Source organism: Saccopteryx leptura, chromosome 7, assembly GCF_036850995.1.
Source record: "Saccopteryx leptura isolate mSacLep1 chromosome 7, mSacLep1_pri_phased_curated, whole genome shotgun sequence".
Taxonomy (NCBI): domain Eukaryota; kingdom Metazoa; phylum Chordata; class Mammalia; order Chiroptera; family Emballonuridae; genus Saccopteryx; species Saccopteryx leptura.
In genome coordinates, this window is record NC_089509.1 from 18,066,631 (window position 1) to 18,088,932 (window position 22,302).

Here is a 22,302-nt window from a genome sequence, read left to right on the forward strand (position 1 = left end):
AAGTTTTCCTCTTTTTAAAGACACACCGCACTCCCAGCCCAAGAACCCGCTCGCATTTCAGAGCCCGCAGCGGCCCGGCCGCTCGCCACCGGACTGCAGGCCAACCTCTTCCTTCCTTTCCTCTCCGCCCCTTTGCCCCACCAATACTTAGTCCCCGCATGCACCGCGCCGACCTTTTTGCCGCCGACCCCCCCACTTCGGGTGACTCCAAAAGCCAAGCGGCGCGGAGCATTGTGGGCCCGTACGCGAAAGCAAGGCAGAAGGAAAGAAAGCAAAAGATGAGCGCGAGCCGGTAGGGCAGTCGCCGCGCACGCGCAGGGCAGCGGCGGGGGTTGAAAAGAGGCGGTGCGGGATGTACGGCGAGCGGAGTGGGGCGGGGCCGCGCGGCCTTGGCGGGAGTCCGCGAGCCGGGAGGGGCGGGGGCGGGTGAGGGAGCGGGCGGAGGAGGAAGTGTCATGGCGTCGGGCCGTGGAGCTTCTTCTCGCTGGTTCTTCACTCGGGAACAGCTGGAGAACACGCCGAGCCGCCGCTGCGGAGTGGAGGCCGATAAAGAGCTGTCGTGCCGCCAGCAGGCGGCTAACCTTATCCAGGAAATGGGACAACGTCTCAACGTGTATCCTTTGCTGCTCCTGGCCCTCCGCTGCTCACGCCCTGTCCCTCTCACTACTCGCTGGGTCTCCGGGTCTGGTGCCCCGCGAACATGGCGCCGCTGCCCACGGTGGGCCTGGGCCGCGCCGTAAGGGAGGGACGGCTTGAGCTCGGGAGGCCGCGAGCAGCCAGCGGCGGAGGGGAGGAGAAGGGCAGCCCGGGAATGCGGGCTGGGAGGCTGCGTTGTGTAATCTGTTTGGGTAGCGCGTGTTGGCGGCGGCGGAAGGTGGTCGTGCGGCCACGGCGAGAGGGGAGTCTCGGGGAAGAGAGGCGGCTGCTTGGACTTGTCGCCTGAGCAGGGGCTGAGAGGTGGGAGGGTGGACGAGGCTGAAAGGCGTCTGGGTGTTCGCACCCCCCCCCCCCCCCCCCCGGCTCCATGGCGGTTCTCGCACCTGGGAGCGCACTGAGGTCTTTATGTTCTTGGCGTGGTTTTGTGCGAGTGCGCGCGCGCGTTTCAACTGTTTGGTTTTGAGGTCAGTCGTAGTAGCTCTTGAAAAATCCTTCCTGGCCTCGCTTAATAGGAATATTTGAGTAAAATGCTCAGAGTCCGGCGTCGAGCCCTCACCACCCTGCGGGGTTTTTGTTTTCTTACTGGTTTTGGTGTGTTCGTGTGTGGACGGGAGGCCTTGGAAGAGAACCGTAGGTCGGGAATTTTCCATCAGAATTGTTTTGGAAACGAGGTCTTGTTTTTCTCAGATATTTCCTAAATGTTACGTTTCAGCTCTCAGCTTACAATAAACACCGCGATTGTTTATATGCACAGGTTTTATATGTACCATTCTTTCACCAAATTCAATAAAAATGTAAGTATTATTTTATTGCCTTTATTATTACCAAATTTTAAGTAAATAGATGCACGGGGAAGGAGAAAGTTGGTTATGGATTTAGCTTTTGGATTTCGTGTTCTGAGTTAACAGGGTATATATATCTGATGAACGTTTTGCTTCAATTGTGTGGTAACTGGTTTTTTAATTTGTGATGACAAGCTGCCAGGCACTGTTAGGCTCTGCCAACTTCTTTTGAGCTAAAAGATAAATAAGAAACATTTCTTACTCAAATGGTTAGTTATCGATATTCATTTAGATTTTATACGCAAAATTTCAATCATTTCTGACAGTAATGTACAGTATGATTTGGGTAAGACCAGTCATTCCGTTTTGTACATCTTAATTGTATTGGAATCATAATGTTTCAAATATTGTGACTTAGGCTTAATGTAATTGTAACATTAGTTTGACCTTGTGAGTGAATTAAATGGTTACTGGGAATATTTCATTTGCTAACACAATAATTCCTTAAGATGTCAAAAAGTAGGCATCAGTTGTCTACTTAAGTTTTTGGTGATTAAAACGTCAGATCTTGCTTCAAATATGCTGTGTCAGGGGGGGGTGTGTGTGTGTAATTTTGAAATAAAACTTAGCCTCCAATACTAAGGTACTGATTTTGAACATAACCTGTAAATCTTGGCAAATTTAGTAATTGTGTTTAGTTGAACTTTTTTTTTTTTTAAGTTACGAAAGATGTGACTTTGGTGTCTATGCTTTTCAGAGTAATATGCATAGTGTTGCATCTGTTAACGAAGAAAATTGCATATTGTTTAGAAATATTTAACCCTACCTTAATTCTCACTGTATTTTAGTCTTTTTATCACCACTGTTTTTAGAATACCATTCTGAAAGATATGTGTAGAAAAATGTACCGTGGAAGACTTTATGCTATTTGTGGATTGTCATTAGGATCTTTTTACTAAGAAAACAGCGTTTGAAAAGATCCTTAAAATATTTTTTTTTATTTCAAAAGCTTTATAATTTAGATTGGTTCCTATTTTAATCTCATCATAGGCCTGATTTGGTTTATTAGATTGGCATATAGGTTTAACTTAAACAGTGTATTATTGTGTACATTGTGGTCTCTTGCAATCTTTGTTGCTTCTGCTCTTTCTCTCTTAATTTGCGTGATTCTTGATTTATTTCCATTTTCCTGGTATTATTTGTTTACAGAACTTAGGTCAATGATGGTGTTATGGAAGAGAGAGGAAGCTTTGTTGGTAATAACATTTAGATTGAGAGAATTAAAGTTTTATTTAAATTGTGATGGCAGCAGTGAACTGATAAATAATTCTATAAATGTGGCTTTCCTTAAGTGGCCCTGGAAAATACTAATAGAAATCAGAAGTCAAAATAGTTCTGGAAATTCTTTATGTGGCTGCACGTGTCCTATTTACAATCGGGCTTACTTTTCTACTTCCTGTGAGTGATTTTGCCACAAGACTACATATACTTCTCATTTTGAACCCTCCCTCTCTCAGTTTGTCTCTACGGCCTGGTTGGTGTGCTTTAATAAAAACAACCATGGTGCTTACAGCTAAAATTCATAGCTTTAAGATGACTACTGGTGAACTCCAGGTCACTTACATTCTAATTTTCACTATTTAAATGCCATTGTTCAATAAAAAAGCTAGAATACTGGGTTTTATTACCCTATTAATGCCTTATATGTGTATAGAGGTAAACGAGCATTTTTTATTGACTTATTAGCAAGATAATTGAAATCTGGTGTTAATTTCTATTTTTTTAATTTATTTATTTTTACAAGGACAGAGAGAGAGTCAGATAGAGGGATAGATAGGGACAGACAGACAGGAAGGGAGAGAGATGAGAAGTGTCAATCATCAGTTTTTCGTTGCGCATTCCGACACCTTAATTGTTCACTGATTGCTTTCTCATATGTGCCATGACAGCGGGCCTTCAGCAGACTGAGTAACCCCTTGCTCAAGCCAGTGACCTTGGGTCCAAGCTGGTGAGCTTTTTGCTCAAACCAGATGAGCCTGCGCTCAAGCTGGCAACCTCAGGGTCTCGAACCTGGGTCCTCGGCATCCCAGTTCGACGCTCAATCCACTGCGCCACCGCCTGGTCAGGCTAATTTCTATTTTGAAAAGTAACATTGCATCCTTCATATCTAATTGTTATCTTTTTACCTTTGCTATTAAATTAAAAGTGGTGTTAATATTTATGTTAGTGCACTTACGTCAGTTGCACAGCCTCACTCTTATTTTTTCCCCTATTTTAGAGTGAAGGGGGTGGTCTCAAATTGAATGTGAGTCACTTTTAAATTCATACTACCCCACATAATTGGGACAACAAATTTTTATAGGCTTATTATTGAATGGGATAGTAAACTAAACTTACAAAAAGCATGAGTCCTCCAAAAGCAAACTGAACACCAGTCAGTAAATTAAACCCTAACAAGCTTAAATTTTAAGGTGCTGATGACAAGCTCTGTCTAGTTTTATAGTAAGTATCATGCATTAATTATATTAAAATATTTTTTTTACTGTCTATGTGGTATCATTTTCCCACATTGACACATTTAAAAAGTAAAAAGTCCTGAAAACCTCAAGTGCTATTGTATTGAAGGATAAAATCAATTTCAACATGTTTGTGACCCAGAAACTGTTTTATCATTGGGTTCTGTTATCGTTTTCTGTTGGAGAGTTGGATCACTATCAGAAATAAATGACCTTTATATATCCTAGTTAGGTAAATCGACCATTTTCTCACTGGGTCCGATGAGGTTTATGTAATTGAGATTAGTAATTAAAGAATGGGTTTGTTGGATCAAACTCAAGATAATCTGGTGAAGTATAAAAGCCCTGGAGCCAACAGTGCCTCCAAGGTCTATGCTGTGGAAGGGGATGCTCCCCAGGGTCAGTCTTAGAATAGATATTGATCTGGATTCTCTTAGAAACTCTTCTCATTAATTTGGTTAGACAAGTTTATGATGCATTTGTTTCTGATAGTCCAAGTCGAATGAGTTCTCTTAAGATCTGACTGTAACCTGACCAGGTGGTGGTGCAGTGAATAGAGAGTTGACTGGGACGCTGAGGACCCAGATTCAAAAAGAAACATGGTTGCCTGAGTGTGGGATCATAGACATGACCCCATGGTCGGTGGCTTGAGCAAGGGATTGCTGGCTCAGCTGGAGCCCCCGGTCAAGACACATAGAAAAAAGCAATCAATGAACAACTAAAGTGCCACAACTATGAGTTGATGCTTCTCATCTCTCTCCCCTCCTATCTCTCTTGTCTGTCTCTCTCAGAAAAAAGAAAGATTGGGTTGTAAAGAGCACACACTCTTCCGAGTATTTTGTTGGACATGGTATATTATCATAGCACATCTACTTTTCTTAGTTCCTTGGCCTCTTTTGAGCTGCAGCAATCAGAATTGTATATAATATGCCAAATTTAAGTGTACTCTAATTTTGTTTAAGATCCCAAAGCTACATGGTTGGTTAAAGGACTAAATTCAAGACTAGTGATTGATTTTAAGGAATGATGATGACTTCTAAGAATGAATGCATCATTTGTTTCAATCTGAGTTTGATTTTGTACATCTAAGTGATTCATCAACTGCTACACATAAGCAAGCTTGTACTGTATATGCTTGTGCTAAAATTCGATTAGTGCTTTTTCCTTAAAATATTTATAATCTTTCGCGGTTGACTTGGCTCTTGACTGATAGATTTCACTTGAAAATTGGAGCTTCTTTTCATCTGTATAGAAAAGAATTCACTATCTTTGTTCTTTGATAATATAGCATTCGCTCATGATTGTTAATAGTCTTGACAGTAAAAAAATTTTTTACTCTTTAAAAGTAAATTTTATCTACTTTACACTTGGTATTTATAATCAGATTACTCGTGAAATTGTCATACAGGATTGCCTTTTGTGAAATGAAACATTTTGAGGGGAATTGGTTAATATCTTGTTTAAATTTTTATTGTGAAAGCCCTAATTTTTCTCAAACATAGGAATGTAGATAAAGTTATCCGTCTGTCTGTCTGTCTGTCTATCTTATCTATCTATCTATCTATCTATCTGTCTGTCTGTCTGTCTGTCTGTCTATCTATCTATCTATCTATCTATCTATCTATCTATGCATGCCCCCCTAACACACACACATACTCTTTCTTACTCGCATACACACACTCAAACTAGAAGGTAAGCACTGTAAAGGGCAGGTTTTTTGTTTGTTTTCTAAATATATTTTTCTAATTTGCCCTCTAATTTTATGTTCTAATTTTGTTAACCAAATTTTCTAGCTTTAATTTTGCTTTATTTTTATTTTATGCTTATCTGGAGATATGTCCTGTATTTATTTACTGATATTATGGAGGGGGCGTTGTTTTCCTTCTTAGGTTTATGTTGGTATATTGTTCCTAAATGTTTTATTTGAAGTTGATATATACTCTTTCTTAATTTATATAAGGAAGATAAAAATCATAAAAGCTAAATACTTTGTTTAAATTCATACAGCAACAAAGTGACAAGCGCAAAAATCACAACCATGTCTATACTCCATAGTTCGTGCAATTATTACTGTGTCTACCTGTTTTTAGAAATATCTTCATAGTCCTGAAATTTCTTACTGAAAGCAAGAAATTATATGTAAAGCTTTTGTGATGTGCCACTTGTGATTCACCAACTTTATGCATCAAAATTATTATCAGGATGCTCGTTACAAAGATGCTTTACTGACCTGCCCAGTGGTGGCACAGTAGATTGACCATCCACCCAGAATGTGGGAGTGGCTGGCTTGAATCCAGTGTGGCCAGCTGGACCTCAAGGTTGCCGGTTTGATCCCCAGTCAAGATACGTATGAGAAGCAATTAGTGCACAACCAAGTGGAGCAAAGCATTGATGCTTTCTCTTTCTCAAGAAATTATATATGTTTTACTAAAGTGTGCTTGAGACCTGTGTAATCAGAATATTTGTGGTAGTACCTGGGATTCTTTACCTTGACAGGCCTTCCGAGGTGATATTAATTAGCTGCTCATCTTGAAGACCATTGGTTGAAATTTTGGTTTTTTCCCCCCATGTGTCTTATAAAACTGGTCTTGTGAAATCTGAGTGGTTATTTATATTATCTCTTACTTGTACTTCTGCCTTTTAATTTAGTAAAACAATTAGTCCAAGAATAATCTTATGTTCAAAATATACTTCAGTGCTATCAAGTAGAACTTTCTGCAATAATGGAAGTTTTCTTTCTCTTTGCTGTTCAAAACAGTAGATAACTAACCAAACTGTTTCCTAGATTTTAAATTTGTCATTATTAGACTAGATGATTTCTAATTTTTTTTAAACTTAATAAATTGCATGGATAAAAATTTAAGATCCCATGTCACAGGGGTCCCCAAACTTTTTACACAGGGGGCAAGTTCACTGTCCCTCCGACCGTTGGAGGGCTGCCACATACAGTGCTCCTCTCACTGACCACCAATGAAAGAGGTGCCCCTTCCGGAAGTGCGGTGGGGGTGGATAAATGGTATCTCAGCTAAAGTATTACCCTTCCTGAGGTGAAAAGTTACTAAGTGACTTGTCCAAGCTCTAAGCAGCCGTAATGTGGCTGACATTTGAACTCAGGTTTGTTGTCTAATCCCATGCTGGAGTTCTCTCCTTTCTGTTTTACCCTCTGTCCTATCTTAGTTTGTTTTAGAAATAGGGAACACTAACAGTGGAGGCCAGTGGTTTCTTAGCAGGAACTGAGTAGACAAGTAAATAATGAAAATATTCTCAGACTTTGATTTGCCTACCTTATTGGATAAAATCCAGTAAAATCATTTATAATTTTACCACCCAACTCTGAGTTCCTAAACACCCCAGTTTAGTCTTGTTAAAAATTTGATAGATCTTTTAAGTCTCTCAGTAGACAGGCTTCCTCTCTATCTCTTTCTGTCACGTAAATTTGAAGGACCTAGGACATTAGATCTGAAGAGTTTCCAACTGTCTGGAATTTGTTCATTGTATACTCATGTACATGTTTCTTTGTTCTTGTATTCCCTGCAGATTGCTAGTTGGATCCTGAAATTTGATCAGATTCATGTTAGAGCCCTTTGGCAAAAGTATAGGTGGTGTTACGTTCTTTCATCAGGAGGCACCGGTTGTCCTTTTGTGGTGTTTGCAGCTTTTGATAGCAAATGCCTAAATCCTTTTCATTTATTTTGATACTCTATTTTTTTCTTCTTCTCCTTTTTACAAGTGAGAGGAGGGGAGATAGACTCCTGCATGTCCCCTCTCCGGGATCCACCCGGCAACCTCTGTCTGGGATTGATGCTCTACTCATCTGAGGCCATGCTTGCAACCAAGCTGTTTTTAGTGCCTGAGGCAAAGGCTCCAAGGAGCCAACCTCAGCATTCAGGGCCAATGCACTTGAACCAATGGAGCCATGGCTGCAGGAGGAAAAGGGGAAAGAAACAGATGGTTGCTTCTTCTGTATGCCCTGACCAGAAATTGAACCTGGGACATCGACACACCAGGCCAATGCTCTACCACTTAGTTAACTGGCCAGGGCCTTGATACTCTTACCATTTTTCATTTGTTGGAATATTTTTATGACATACTGTGATTCATATAGTATTTGGACACCCAGTGGTACAGTTCATATTTGAAAGCTAGGATAAATACTTGTTTATCACTCTGTATCTACAACCTTTTGTTGAATTACAATTCACATACCATACATTTCACCTATTAAAAATGTAAAATTGAATGTTTAGTGTACTCACAGAGTTGTGCATCAGTTTTAGAAATTTTCATTACCCAAAGAAACCCCACATCCTTCAGCCCTATCTCTCCAGTCTTCCCACCAACCTATTCTGGACATTATTAAAGATAGAATAAATAAAATATATGGTCTCTCTGACTGGCCTCTTCACTTAGTATGTCTTTTCAAGGTTTGCCTGTGTTATATAGCATATATCCGTACTTAATTTTTTTCTTGATGAACTACATTATACCACATTTTATATACATTCATAAGTTGACGAACATTTGGGTGGTTTCCACTTTTTGGCTGTTATGTTGCTACTATGAACATGTATGTGTAACTTTTTGTGTGAACAGATGTTATGGTTTCTTGTGGGTATGTACCCAGGAGTAGAATTCCTGGACCAGCTGGTGGTTGTATCCCAGTACTCTTGGATAGCTTCCTCACTATCTGTTATAGCAAGATATTCCAGGCTTATTTTGTACATTTTCTGCCCCACAGCTGGAATAGCCACTTCTTTAAGAAACTTGCTGTCCTTTAGTAGCAAGTGGTATTTCAAGATTCCAACCTGAACACTAGGAATACTTTTTGTTACTGTGTTGGTCTTGTTTCCAGGCATCTTTAATGAACAGTGAGGAAATGCATAGTACATTAAGTATATCATGATATATGCAATATCAGTACATTAAATGTTTATACATTAAATATATGAAATATACATTAACTGGGCTTATTATATATGTATTTTAAATACCTCAGGAATTCATTCTGATTCAAGACTTCATATTTTTGTTCACCTCTCTTGTAGTTCATCTCAGAATAATAGTACTACCATCACCAGTATGTTTACTGAGAACAGTTATGTCTTTTGCTTTGCTCTGATTTTTCACCCTGTTTTTAAGTCATATATACATTATCTTAGCCATTATAAAACTCTCCCTTTTGATCCTTATTTAATCTTGGTCTGCACATACCAATTTATTAATTGTTCACTACCAGAGCTTATGTTGAAGTCTCTGACTTTTTCTCTTAATAACCATCCTAATGGCTGTGAAATGGGATTTTATTGTAGTTCTGGTTATTACTTCTCAGATGACAGTTGATGTTGAGCATCTTTTTTCCCTCACCCCCACTAATTTGTGAGAGGAAAGGAGGGGAGGGGAGAAAGAGAAGCATCAACTTGTTCCCCTTAGTTGTAGAACGCCATACCCTGAACCGGGCTCAAACCAGCAACCTCAGGACTGAGCTGGTGCTCTCGGGATCTGCCACCCACCCTGGGATCAAACAGGTGACCTGGATTTCCACAAAGATTCTCTATCCATTGCGCCACAGACATCTTTTCATGTGCTTATTAGGCCACTTATATCTTCTTTGGGAAAATGTCTACTCAAGTCCTTTGTTCATTTTCAAATTGTTTTTGTAGGGGTTCCTTTTATACTCTGGGTATTAATTCCTTATCAAATACATGATTTGCAAATATTTTCTCCCCATTCTGTGGGTTTTTCACATTTTTGATACAAAAAATGTTTTTAATTTTGATGAAGTCCAGTTTACTATTTTTTTTTCTTTTGTTGTCTTTGCTTGTGGTTTATATCCAAAGAAAAATCATTGCCAAGTTCAAGGTCCTGAAGCTTTTCTATTTTTTAAGAATATTATAATTTTAGTTCTTACATTTAGGTCTTCGATCTATTATGAGTTAACTTTTGTATACAGTTTAAAGTAAAGATTGACTTTAGGCCCTGGCCGGTTGGCTCAGCGGTAGAGCATTGGCCTGGCGTGCAGGAGTCCTGGGTTCGATTCCTGGCCAGGGCACACAGGAGAAGCGTGTGTGCCCTTCCTCTCTCTCTCTCTCTTCCCCGAGCGCGAGCTGGGGATGGCTCTGTGGCCTCTGCCTCAGGCGCTAGAATGGCTCTGGTTGCAGCAGAGCATTGCCCCCTGGTGGGCGTGCCGGGTGGATCCCGGTCGGGTGCATGCGGGAGTCTGTCTGACTGCCTCCCTGTTTCCAACTTCAGAAAAATACAAAAAAAAAAAAAGATTGACTTTATTCTTTTGCATGTGGACATCCAGTTTTCCCATTACCATTCATTGAAAAAAAATTTTTAGCACTTCTTCCTGGTGTGATTCTGTTGCTTAGGAATAAATTTTTTTTCTTGGAGTACTGTATATTTATGTAACTTAAATACTCTTCTCTTACTCACTTGTGTGAGAGTTTAGTTTTCTGAGCTTTAAGATTTGTTCCAGAGTAGCTTTTTTCTAACTTCCCTGAACTCCCTTTTGTGTCATTTTGTGTACTATTTAGAAATGTAGCAACTTGCTTTCTGAGGTTTCCTATCTGTTTCCCTCCCCCAATTTTATCTTCTCTTTGCCTTGTCTCTATCTTGCCAATTTTGCTTTTATTTCAGACTTTTTTCAACATGGAATCCTGGAAGAGAGTCTTGGGAGACAAATTTCAAAAATTCATAGAAGTTAGTTAGCTTCAATCCTTCAAGCCTTCCTTATGCTTCCTGGATTCATCCACTTACTGGACTTAAAAAAATTCCTTCCAGGTTTAACTGCTGTTCTCTAATTGGCCCACTATGATATCCAGTGATTATATGTTGGCTACTTTGAGGTTCTTCTATAATTAAGTTCAACACATGCTGTATTATTTTCCTTTGCTTCTTGTTGCATAGATGCTGATACTGTGTTAAGTACTGTGGTTACACAGTAGCCTCTTATGTCCTTAACCATTTGTATTTGGAGATTTCCTAAGAATGCCTCCTCAGTTGGTTTGGTTATAAATATCCATGGGATTTGGTTTTGCTATCTTGTTACTCTGGTTTTCTGTGGGGATTTAGGTATGCCACTATCTTCTCAGAATTCCTATGGTAAAACATTAAAAGGTTATCCTCAATCACTTTAGGAGTTGATATACCAATTTCCATTCTCTAAAGTAGACTATCATTTAAATGTACTTATTTTGATATAAGTCCTAGGAAGATAAAGATGACTTTTTAGGAATAATTAATTCACTTGAAGTTTATTCTTTTTTTTTTTTTTTTTAGAATCAGGGACAGACAGGAAGCGGAGAGAGATGAGAAGCATCAATTCTTTGTTGCTTTCTCATATGTGCCTTGATGTGGGTGGGGGTGGGCTACCACAGACTGAGTGACCCATTGTTCGAGCCAGCATCCTTGGGCTCAAGCTGGTGAGCCTTGCTCAAGCCGGTGACCTCGGGGTCTCGAACCTGGGTCTTCGCGTCCCAGTCCAATGCTGTATCCATTGTGCCACCGTCTGGTCAGTCTGAAGTTTATTCTATTAAACAAGGAAGATAGGCTATCTGGGAGAGTTTATTGATAGACATAAAAAAGCATATGTGATTTTTTTTTATTGATTTTTTTTTTCAAATAATTCTGAAAAGAATTACGTAGAAAGTTTTCCGAAAAGCTTGAAGGTTATTTTGAAACATGGAGCTCTATCTGCCTAATTATAGGGATAACGACTGATGGAGTGTTTTGACTATATAGTACACAAGTTTTTATAAAGTCTTGAAGCAGATTTTTATTTTTCAAGATTAGATGATTGTAAAGTATTCAAATAATTCAAAGCTTTCCCGTGCACAAACACTTAAATACATGTGTCCGATTGTCTTGATTGTTCAAATGCCTCTGGTGGCTTTAGCCCATTTGTCCCAGAACTAAGACAGCATTTTGTACAATATGGTAATGTAGTGATTCTAAACTAAGTCTGGTCTCTGAGGGATTGCATTGGCCAAGGCACGCAAAGGTCTCTGTATAGATTGATTATGTTTTAATAATTTATAAATTGACTTTTAAGGCAGTCAAACAGGAATTCTGAAGATGTTCTTAGTACATGAAGTTGGATAAAGTACTGGATTTTTCGCTCCATAAGATGCCCTTTTTTTCCCCCCCAAAAATGGAGGGGGAAATGCCTCTTATGGAGCGAAAATGTACGTCTTATGGAGCGAAAAATACAGTATTTTATTAAATATTTAACACATCATTTGGTTCAGAATATTTTTTTCTTCTTAAAACCCTAGATGTGGCCTGACCTGCGGTGGCGCAGTGAGTAAAAGTGTAGACCTGGAACACTGAGGTCGCTGGTTCGAAACCCCAGGCTTCCCTGGTCAAGGCACATATGGGAGTTGATGCTTTCTGCTCCTCCCTCTCTTCTTTGTCTCTGTCTCCTCTCTCTAAAATAAATAAATAAAATCTTTTAAAAAAAAAACAACCTAGGTGTGTCCTAAGGTCAGGTGCGTCTTATGGAGTGAAAAATATGGCAGTTGTTTAAAGGGGAAAACAAATTAAATCACTATATGTTCTACTATAAACATGTATACATATTCTAAGGGATAGGGGAAATGATGGAAACCTTATTAACCTACAGTGTTTTGGGGCATTAACTTAATATTTCATACTTAAATTATGGTTCTAGTTATAAAGCTGGCATATTAAATATTTCTTAAATGGTCATATTTCAGGAAATGCATGCAATGTAAAGTTTTTCTCTAAATTATTTGAATCTGATAAAGGAAAAGAAACTAATGACTGTAGAAGTCTGCCTACTTGTTCAGTGTTAACATTTTTTAAAGTTATGTCTTTAATGGTTTCTACTTAGTGACAGTGTGCTATATGTTTACATTACAGTAGTTATTCCACAAACATTGAATGTATATTATGTGACAAGCAGTATACAAAGTTGGTATTTATTTTCTTATAAGTAAGACCATGCTTTCCCTAAAGGACTTACATTCTTGTGGGAGAGCAAAAAGAAACATGTCTGTCTAATGTGGGAATGACAGGAACATAAATCAATTTGAGCTATTTTGTGATGCCTATCAGCATTTAAGTCTTTTTATAATTTTAATAAATTTTATATTCAGAATACCAACTATGGGCCTAACCTGTGCTAATATATGTATGTATAACCACTAACTAGCAGTGTTTGTTTCCTGTTTATTTACTATGTTAATGTGGTTACTAGAAAAATTATGATTTTTTTTTTTCTTCAGAGACAGAGCGAGAGTAACAGAGGGATAGATAGGGACAGACAGACCGGAACGCAGAGAGATGAGAAGCATCAATCATCAGTTTTTCGTTGTGCACTTAGTTGTTCATTGATTGCTTTCTCATGTGCCTTGATCGCGGGGCTGCAGCAGACTAAGTAACCCCTTGCTCAAGCCAGCGACCTTGGGTCCAAGCTGGTGAGCTTTGCTCAAACCAGATGAGCTCACGCTCAAGCTGGCAACCTTGGGGTCTCGAACCTGGGTTCTTCGCATCCCAGTTCTACGCTTTATCCACTGCGCCACCACCTGGTCAGGCGAAAAATTATGATTATAGTACTCAAATTACATTTTCATTTGACAGTGCTGATTTGGACTTTTAAAAGTAATGCCAGTTAACTAATGGAAAGTATAGACATTTGTATCTATTAACAAATAAATTCTAGTGGGATTTGTTTAATAGGGAAGTGTGCATGTTCAAACTAATTTTAAATTGAGAACTCACTTAGAAGTTGAAAAGTAAAAATGATGATTTTTTTCTGGTCAAGAATATTAAGATCATGAAAACTGACATAGTTCCTTGAATGAGAAACAATAGCTGAGAGAGCAGGGAAAGCTACTCATGAGGATTGGGGGGCAGTCTGTAAGTGGTGCATTGATTCAGAGAGGACACCAGATTTTTCCAAGCATATCCTTAGATGTTTCAGATCCTTTGTGTTGCTCTAGTTCAGTGATTGGTTTTTTGAACGCCTAATAGCAGTAGCTATTTTAATTTATGTAGACTTGAACATAGTTCAAATTATTTTTGTTAACCAAGCAAGCAAGTTAATGGTTTTCTGAAATAATTTTGTAGTTTAAATGTCAGAGTGACTTATTTTTAAGAAATGGCTGTATACCTTCTGGAAATGAAACTTAGTTCTACTTAAAATTAACAAATGTGCAATAAAGTTATACATGTTTACAGTGTTTACCAGTATTAGTTGTGCTATGATTAGGCTTTTGGTTTTCTTGAAATTTCTTTGTGGGTGTAGCTAGAACTTCCAGTACTATGTTGAGTAAGAGTGGTGAAAGGGGGCACCCCTGCCTTGTTCCTGATCTTAAGGGGATTGCTTTTAACTTTTGCCCATTGAGTATGATATTGGTTGTGAGTTTGTCACAGATGGCCATTACCATGTTGAGGTATGTTCCCTGTATTCCCACTTTGCTGAGAGTTTTGATCATGAATGGGTGCTGGATTTTATCAAATGCTTTTTCTGCATCTATTGAAATTATCATGTGGTTTTTCTCCTTCCTTTTGTTTATGTGATGAATCATTGATTTGCAAACGTACACCAGCCTTGCCTTCCCGGAATAAATCCCACTTGATCATGATGTATGATTATTTTCACGTACTGCTGTATCGGTTTGCTGATATTTTGTTGAGATTTTTAGCATCTAAATTCATCAGGGATATCGGCCTATAGCAGTGGTTGGCAAACTCATTAGTCAACAAAGCCAAATATCAACAGTACAAAGATTGAAAATTTTTTTGAGAGCCAAATTTTTTAAGCGTAAAGTATATAGGTAGGTACATTCCTTATCGAGGTAGCACCCGCATGTGGTATTTTGTGGAAGAGCCACACTCTGAGCCAAAGAGCCACATGTAGCTTGCGAGCTACAGTTTGCTGACCAGGGGCCTATAGTTTTCTTTGTGTTGTCTTTGCCTGGTTTTGGAATCAGAATTATGCTCGGCTCATAAAAGGAGCCTGGAAGTTTTCCCTCTTCTTCAACTTTTTGAAATAGCTTGAGAAGGATAGGAGTTAGTTCTTTGAATGTTTGATAGAATTCACCAGTGAAGCCATCTGGCCCAGGGCTTTTGTTTGGGAGTTTTTTGATGACTGTTTTGATCTCACTTGTTGTAATCGGTCTGTTTAGGTTTTCTATTCTTCCAGATTGATTTTTGAAAGATTATACGTTTCAAGGAATTTGTCCATTTCACCTAGATTGTCTAATTTTTTGGCATACAGTTCTTCATAGTATTTTCTTACAATATTTTGTATTTCTGTTGTGTCGGTTGTTATTTCTCCATTCTCATTTCTAATTTTATTTATTTGAGTCCTCTCCTTTTCTTGGTGAGTCTGGCTAAGGGTTCATCGATATTGTTTACCTTTTCAAAGAACCAGCTCTTGGTTTCATTGATCCTCTTTATTGTTTTTTTAGTCTCTATGTCATTTATTTCCTCTCTGATCTTTATTATTTTCTTCCTTCTACTTCCTCTGGGCTTTTCTGCTGTTCTTTTTCTAGTTCTTTTAGTTGCAGGGTTAAGTTGTTTATTTGAGCTTTTTCTAGCTTCTTAAGGTATGCCTGTAATGCTTTGAACTTCCCTTTCAGGACTGCTTTTGCTGTGTCCCATAAATTGAGTTGTTGTATGTTCATTTTCATTTGTTTCAAGGAAATTTTTGATTTCTTCCTTGATCTCATTGTTGACCCATTCGTTATTTAATAACGTGCTCTTTAGTTTCCAAGTGTTTGAGTGTTTTTCAGTTTTTCTATTGTAGTTGATGTCTAGTTTCATGCCATTGTGTTCAGAGAAGATGCTTGATATGATTTCAGTCTTCTTAAATTTGTTAAGTCTCAATTTATGCTCTAATATGTGGTCTATCCTAGAGAATGTACCATGAGCACTTGAAAAGATTTTATATTCTGCTGCTTTAGGGTGAAAGGTTCTGAAGATATCTATTAAATCCAGTTGATCTAGTAGTGTGTCCCTTATTCTGCTATTTCTTTGTTAATTTTCTTTCTTGAGGATCTATCCAGTGATGTTAGTGGGGTATTAAATCCCCTACTATTATAGTATTGTTGATCTCGCCCTTTATATCCATCAAAGTCTACTTTATATATTTCGGTGCTCCTATATTTGGTGCGTAGATATTTATAATGGTTATCTCTTTCTGTTGGATTGCTCCCTTTATCATTATGTAGTGACCTTCTTTATCCCTTTTATAGTCTTTGTTTTAAAGTCTATTTTGTCAGATATAAGTATTGCTACCCCAGCTTTTTTTTCATTTCCATTTGCAAGAAATCTTTTTTTCCATCTTTTTACTTTCAGTCTATGTGTGTCTTTTGTTTTGAGGTGGGTCTCTTATAGACAGCCTATGTTCGGGTCCTGTTATCCATTCAGCTACCCTATGTCTTTTGATTGGAGCATTTAATCCATTTACATTTAAGATTATTATTGATACGTAGTTGTTTATTGCCATATTTTTCTTTTAATCTACATTCCTCTTTTATTAGATTCCCCCCCCCCCCCCCCCGCTTTGTTCTGTTTACAGCAGGCCCTTTAACATTTCTTGCAGAATTGATTTGGTTGTGATGAATTCCTTGAGTTTTTTTGTTTGTTTTTGTCTGGGAAGCTTTTTATTTCTCCTTAAATCCTGAACAATAGCCTTGCTGGATAAAGAAGTCTTGGTTGTAGGTCCTTGTTCTGCATTACTTTGAATATTTTTTGCCATTTCCTTCTGGCCAAGTGTTTCTATTGAAAAGTTAGATGTCATCCTTATGGGGGTTCCTTTGTAGGTGATTGACTTTTTCTCTTGCAGCTTTTAGTATTCTTTATCTCTTAGCTTTGGTATTTTGATTATGATATGTCTTGGTGTGGGTCTCTTTGGGTTCTTTTTTAATGGGGTTCTCTCTACTTCTTGAACCTGTGTGACTCTTTTCTGCATCAATTTAGGAAATTTTTCAACTAATTTTTTCAATCAGGTTCTCTATCCCTTGTTTTCCTTCTCCTTCAGGAACCCCTATTATGTAGATATTGTTTCTCTTTAACAAGGCTGCTTCATCCAACCTACTTTTCATTCCTTCTAGTGTAGTCTTCATTTCTGATATTGTCTTTGTCATTTCTGTCTGGTTCTTTTTTATGATTTCAATGTCCTTTGATGCTTGTTGTCTCTTTATTTAGGTGTTCTTTATGTCCATCCATGGTTGCTCTAAGATCTTTTAGCATCCTAACAATCATTATTTCAAACTCTGCATCTGGTAATTTGGTTATATTCATCTCACTCAGTTCTTTTTCTGGAAATTTCTCTTGTTGATTCATTTGGATTGTATTTCTTTGTCCTCCCATTTTGTGTGTATACACTCTTCCTTTGCGTGTGTTGTTTGTATAGCTAGCTGAGTCTAGGGTTGGTATTGTCTTCCTCCAGTTTTGGGCTGTATTGTTTCTAGGTCTTCTTGGGTTGGCATCAGCTGTTGTTTGTAATCTGCTGTGGACTACTTATTTGCTATCACTATTCTTTTTGCTATTTGTGTTGCCATTTTCTGTATTAGCTGGGTCAGGTGTGAGGAGCTCTTCCTTAAGTTACCACTCTAACAAGGGTGGTTAGGTCCTGAACTGGTGCTCTCCGTTTCTGGCCACTGGATGTGCCTGTCCTGGACCTCCCTGGCTGGAGCCTGGCGCAGATCAGTGGGGGTCACTGCCTATGACTGGCTCTTATCAACCTTTTTGGAGCTACAGGTGATCCAGATCTTGTGGCTGCTTCAGCTGGGCCCAGGTGTTGTAAACATCAGCTGCACTCCTAGGCTTGTTTTTATGTACTCTTGGCCTGAGGGAAATTTCTTTTTAAACAGCGGTTCTCAACCTGTGGGTCGCGACCCTGGCAGGGGTCAAACGACAGGGGTCGCCTAAAGCCATTGGAAAATACATATTTATTATACAGTACATTTTAAAATAAAATATGTATTTTCCGATGGCTATAGGCGACCCCTGTGTTTTGGTCGTTTGACCCCCGCCGGGGTCGCAACCCACAGGTTGAGAACCACTGCTTTAAAAGGTCAAGTTCCCCTAGATCTGCTTTCTTCTGCCTCTTATTGCTGGCTACTTGTTGGGCTCAGTACGGTAATTCAGTGATTAGGTACAGTATTGGATATGGCTTGCCCCTTAGCCTCAGATGTCTTTCTATCCAGACTTTTTATTATTTTATTTTATTTTGGTTTTTTCTTCTTTTTCAGCACTCAAAAGGGTGTGGTCTCAGGAGTCCAGTGGGTGTGGCCTCTGTGCTCCCAATGTGTGGTCTGTCCGGGGCCCCGCTGCCACAGTTGCCACCACAGGTTTTTGGACTCGGCGCTGCCAGTTCCAGCCGCGGCCATGGCCCGGCTCATGCTGAGGGCTGGATTGCGTGCAAGTACGGACCTTCACAGCAGCCCGTGGCTTCTGCCTCTGCAGGCGTGCCTCTTGAGACTGCTTTTGCTGTCTCCTGGGCCTCAGCCACCACCAGGGGCAGGCCCACCCCACAGGCGTGATTGCGTGAACTCGGACCTCCACAGCAGCTGCTGCGGCCTTTGCATCCACGGGTGGACCCGTGTGCAGCCTCTCGGACCGCCTCTGCTGTAGTCCGGGCTCCCTCCACCTCCAAGGGCGGGATCGTGCCATGGGTGGGGTTGTGCGCAAGCTTGGACCTCTGCAGCAGCCGCCTGAGCTTCCAGCCCCACTCTTGCCTCTGTGGGTTTGTTTGCACACTCGGACCACCCTGGCTTCTGCTGCCGCCGGCCGGCCTGCCCCCATGAGCACTCAGCAGCATAGGGGGGTGCGGTGTAGCTCAGACCCCAGCACTCACTACCTGTGTCCCTAATGTGCTGCCTGCCTCTAAGTGCCTCTTTGTTCTTACTGGAGCAGGAAAGCCTCTTGTGGGTGGGGTAACTTCTTCCCTTTGCTGGTGTTGCTGCTCCGAGGAAAAAATGTTCACTTTAGATTTGAGGCATGATTCAGCCCAGGGATTACGGGGTATTTATCTCTTAAAGTGTCTCCCTCTCTGCCTCCGAGACCACACTCCCCTGGCAACTCCAGTCCTCCCAGCGCTCCACGCTCCTGGAGCCCCAGGCAGGTGGCTGTGAGAGAGGCTCTCTGTGCGGTCCCTTTAATACAGAGCCTGGGTCCAAGAGTTCTGTCTCCTCTCAAACCATATCTAGGTTCCTTTCTCAGCCAAATTCAGCTTTTTTGCCCCTTCTAGGCTCCAGGGCTCTAGGCTGGGACTCCAGTTTTGGGGCTGAGGACCCACAACCCAACGGGCAGTCCTCCTTTCCACGAGAGTCCCTCCGGGCTGCTGCTCTCTCCCAGGAGTGGGGCAGCCCTTTCCATGTCTCTGCCTTTCCTACCAGTCTCAGTGTGGGTTCTTTAGTGGTCCTTGGCTGTAGAATCCTTAGTTTAGTCCAGGGGTTGGGAACCTATGGCTCGCGAGCCAGATGTGGCTCTTTTGATGGCTACATCAGGCCCGTAGACAAATCTTTAATAAAAGAAATAATGTTAAAAATATAAAACATTCTGGCCCTGGCCGGTTGCCTCAGTGGTAGAGCGTCAGCCTGGCGTGCAGAAGTCCCGGGTTCGATTCCCGGCCAGGGCACACAGGAGAAGCGTCCATCTGCTTCTCCACCCCTCCCCCTCTCCTTCCTCTCTGTCTCTCTCTTCCCCTCCCGCAGCCGAGGCCCCATTGGGGCAAAGATGGCCCGGGCACTGGGGATGGCTTCTTGGCCTCTGCCCCAGGCGCTAGAGTGGCTCTGGTCACGGCAGAGCGACCCCCCGGAGGGGCAGAGCGTCGCCCCCTGGTGGGCGTGCCGGGTGGATCCCGGGCAGGCGCATGCGGGAGTTTGTCTGACTGTCTCTCCCCGTTTCTAGCTTTGAAAAAATTTAAAAAAAAAAAAAATATATATATATATATATATATATATAAAACATTCTCGTGTATTACAATCCATTCATTTCCTACCGCTCATGTTCATGGTTGCGGGTAGATGGAGCCAATCACAGCTGTCCTCTGGGACAACACCAAATTATTGTTGTATAATGCGTAATGTATACAGGTCGTTGTGAGGTCAGAAAGTAAACTTCCCTCCTTTTAATCTAATAACTAGCTAATTGCAGAAACCCTTTTGACGAAGAAGACAGCTAAAAGAAAAAAAGATGAGTATCATACTTTTCAGCAGGAATAGACAGAGGAATTCACCTTTGTGGAGAGAGCAGGTTCTGCAGTGTGTCTAATAATCAATGATAAAATTGCATCGATGAAACAGTCAAATGTAAAGCGTCACTTTGACACGCCATACTACATTTGCATAGAAATATCCAGCGAGGGACAGCAGGAAGAAAGCATGTCAAGAGCTACTGTGCAGAGTGCAAGCTAGTCAGCAGCAACTCCATGTTTGGACCCAACAAGGTGACTGGAATTCGGCTAGCTTTGCTGGTGCTTTAGCAATTGTAAGAAACGGAAAGCCAGTCATAGATAGGGAGTATGCCAAAACATTCATGCTTGATGTTGCCAATGAACTTTTTGACGACTTTTCGAATAAAGACAAGATAATCAAACAAATAAAAGACATGCCTCTGTCGGCAAGAACTGTTCACAATCATACCATCATGATGGCAAATCATATTGAGGCAACACAAGTGAAGGACATAAATGCAGCACCATTCTTTTCTCTCTCTTTGGATGAGTCAACAGACGTAAGCCATTTATCCCAGTTCAGCGTGATTGCAAGGTATGCTGTCAGTGACACACTACATAAGGAAAGTCTTGCTGTTTTGCCTATGAAAGAGACAAGAGGGGAGGATTTATTCAAGTCTTTCACTGAGTTCGCTAAAGAAAAAAATCTACCATGGATAAACTTATTTCGGTGTGTACTGATGGTGCTGCATGCATTGTGGGTAAAAACAGAGGATTCGTAGCGCTTCTTCGTGAACATGAAAAGAGACCCATCCTAAGTTTTCACTGCATCCTACATCAGGAGGTGCTTTGTGATCAGATGTGTGGCGAGCAGCTTGGTGAGGTGATGTCGCTGGTCATTCGGGTGGTCAACTTTATTGTTGCCCAAGCTTTAAATGATCGCCAGTTTAAAACACTGCTGGATGAAGTTGGGAATAATTATCCTGGTCTGCTTCTGCACAGCAATGTGCGTTGGTTGTCAAGAGGGAGGGAAGGTGCTCAGCCGTTTTGCGGCTTTGAGCAAAATCTGGACTTTTCTTGAAATGAAAAACGTCAAGCATCCTGAGTTAGCTAATACTGAGTGGCTCCTGAAGTTCTACTATCTCGTGGACATGACTGAACATCTAAACCAGCTCAATGTGAAAATGCAAGGCGTTGGAAATACAATCTTATCCCTTCAACAAGCAGTGTTTGCATTTGAAAACAAGCTGGAACTCTTCATCTCAGACATTGAAACAGGTCATTTACTACTACACTTTGAAAAACTGGGAGAATTTAAAGATGCGTGCACAGCAAATGACCCTGCTCAACATCGTGATCTCCAGCAGCTAGCGGGCTTCACATCTAATCTCCTGCAGTCCTTCAAAGAGCACTTTGGAGAATTTCGTGAGCGCACTCGTCTTTTTAAGTTCATCACCCATCCACACGAGTGTGCACTGGACAGCGCCGACCTGAGTTACATCCCCAGTGTCTTCGTCAGAGATTTTGAGCTACAAGCTGCTGACCTGAAGGCCTCAGACATGTGGGTGAATAAGTTCAAGTCACTGAATGAAGATTTGGAAAGACTTGCAGGACAGTAAGCAGAGTTGGAGAGCAAACAAGTGTGGAGAAATGAAAGAACTTCAACCCACGGACCTGCTGATTGTCAAAACTTGGAATGTGCTTCCCGTCACATACTACACACTGGAGCGTGTGAGTATTGCTGTACTGACAATGTTTGGCTCTATGTATGTATGTGAGCAGTCTTTCTCACATCTAAAGAACATTAAGACCAACCTATGATCATGTTTAACGGATGGAAGTCTCAACGCCTGCATGAAGCTTAACCTTACCACGTATCAACCAGACTACAAAGCCATGCAGCACCAGAAGTCACATTAATGATAAGAAGTACTTTATTCATCATTGGTTAGCAACAGCATAACAACGTTATTAAAAAGAATTCAGAGACTTATTGTACTTTAAAAGTGTTGGTCTTACATAAAATGCACACATTTACTTGTATTTAGTGTTAAACATATTGTATGGCTCTCACGGAATTACATTTTAAAATATGTGGCGTTCATGGCTCTCTCAGCCAAAAAGGTTCCCGACTCCTGGTTTAGTCCAAAGTTGGTCGTTCAAGATAACTGTTCTCAAAGTTAATTTGTATCCA

General features: G+C 40.6%; 1 protein-coding gene across 3 annotated transcripts in view; it reads left to right on the forward strand.

The window, feature by feature from the left end:
- Positions 1 to 438: 438 nt before the first annotated feature.
- CCNT2 (cyclin T2) overlaps positions 439 to 22,302 on the forward strand; it is a 52,405-nt gene continuing 30,541 nt past the window's right edge. For all 3 annotated transcript variants that reach the window (XR_010746593.1, XM_066344880.1, XM_066344881.1), the window contains exons 1-2: positions 439 to 613; positions 1,370 to 1,451. Coding sequence is in view for 2 of the 3 variants with exons in the window: in XM_066344880.1 (XP_066200977.1) it covers positions 456 to 613; positions 1,370 to 1,451 (240 nt within the window). In the remaining variant the exon portion in view is untranslated. The remainder of the gene's footprint in view (positions 614 to 1,369; positions 1,452 to 22,302) is intronic.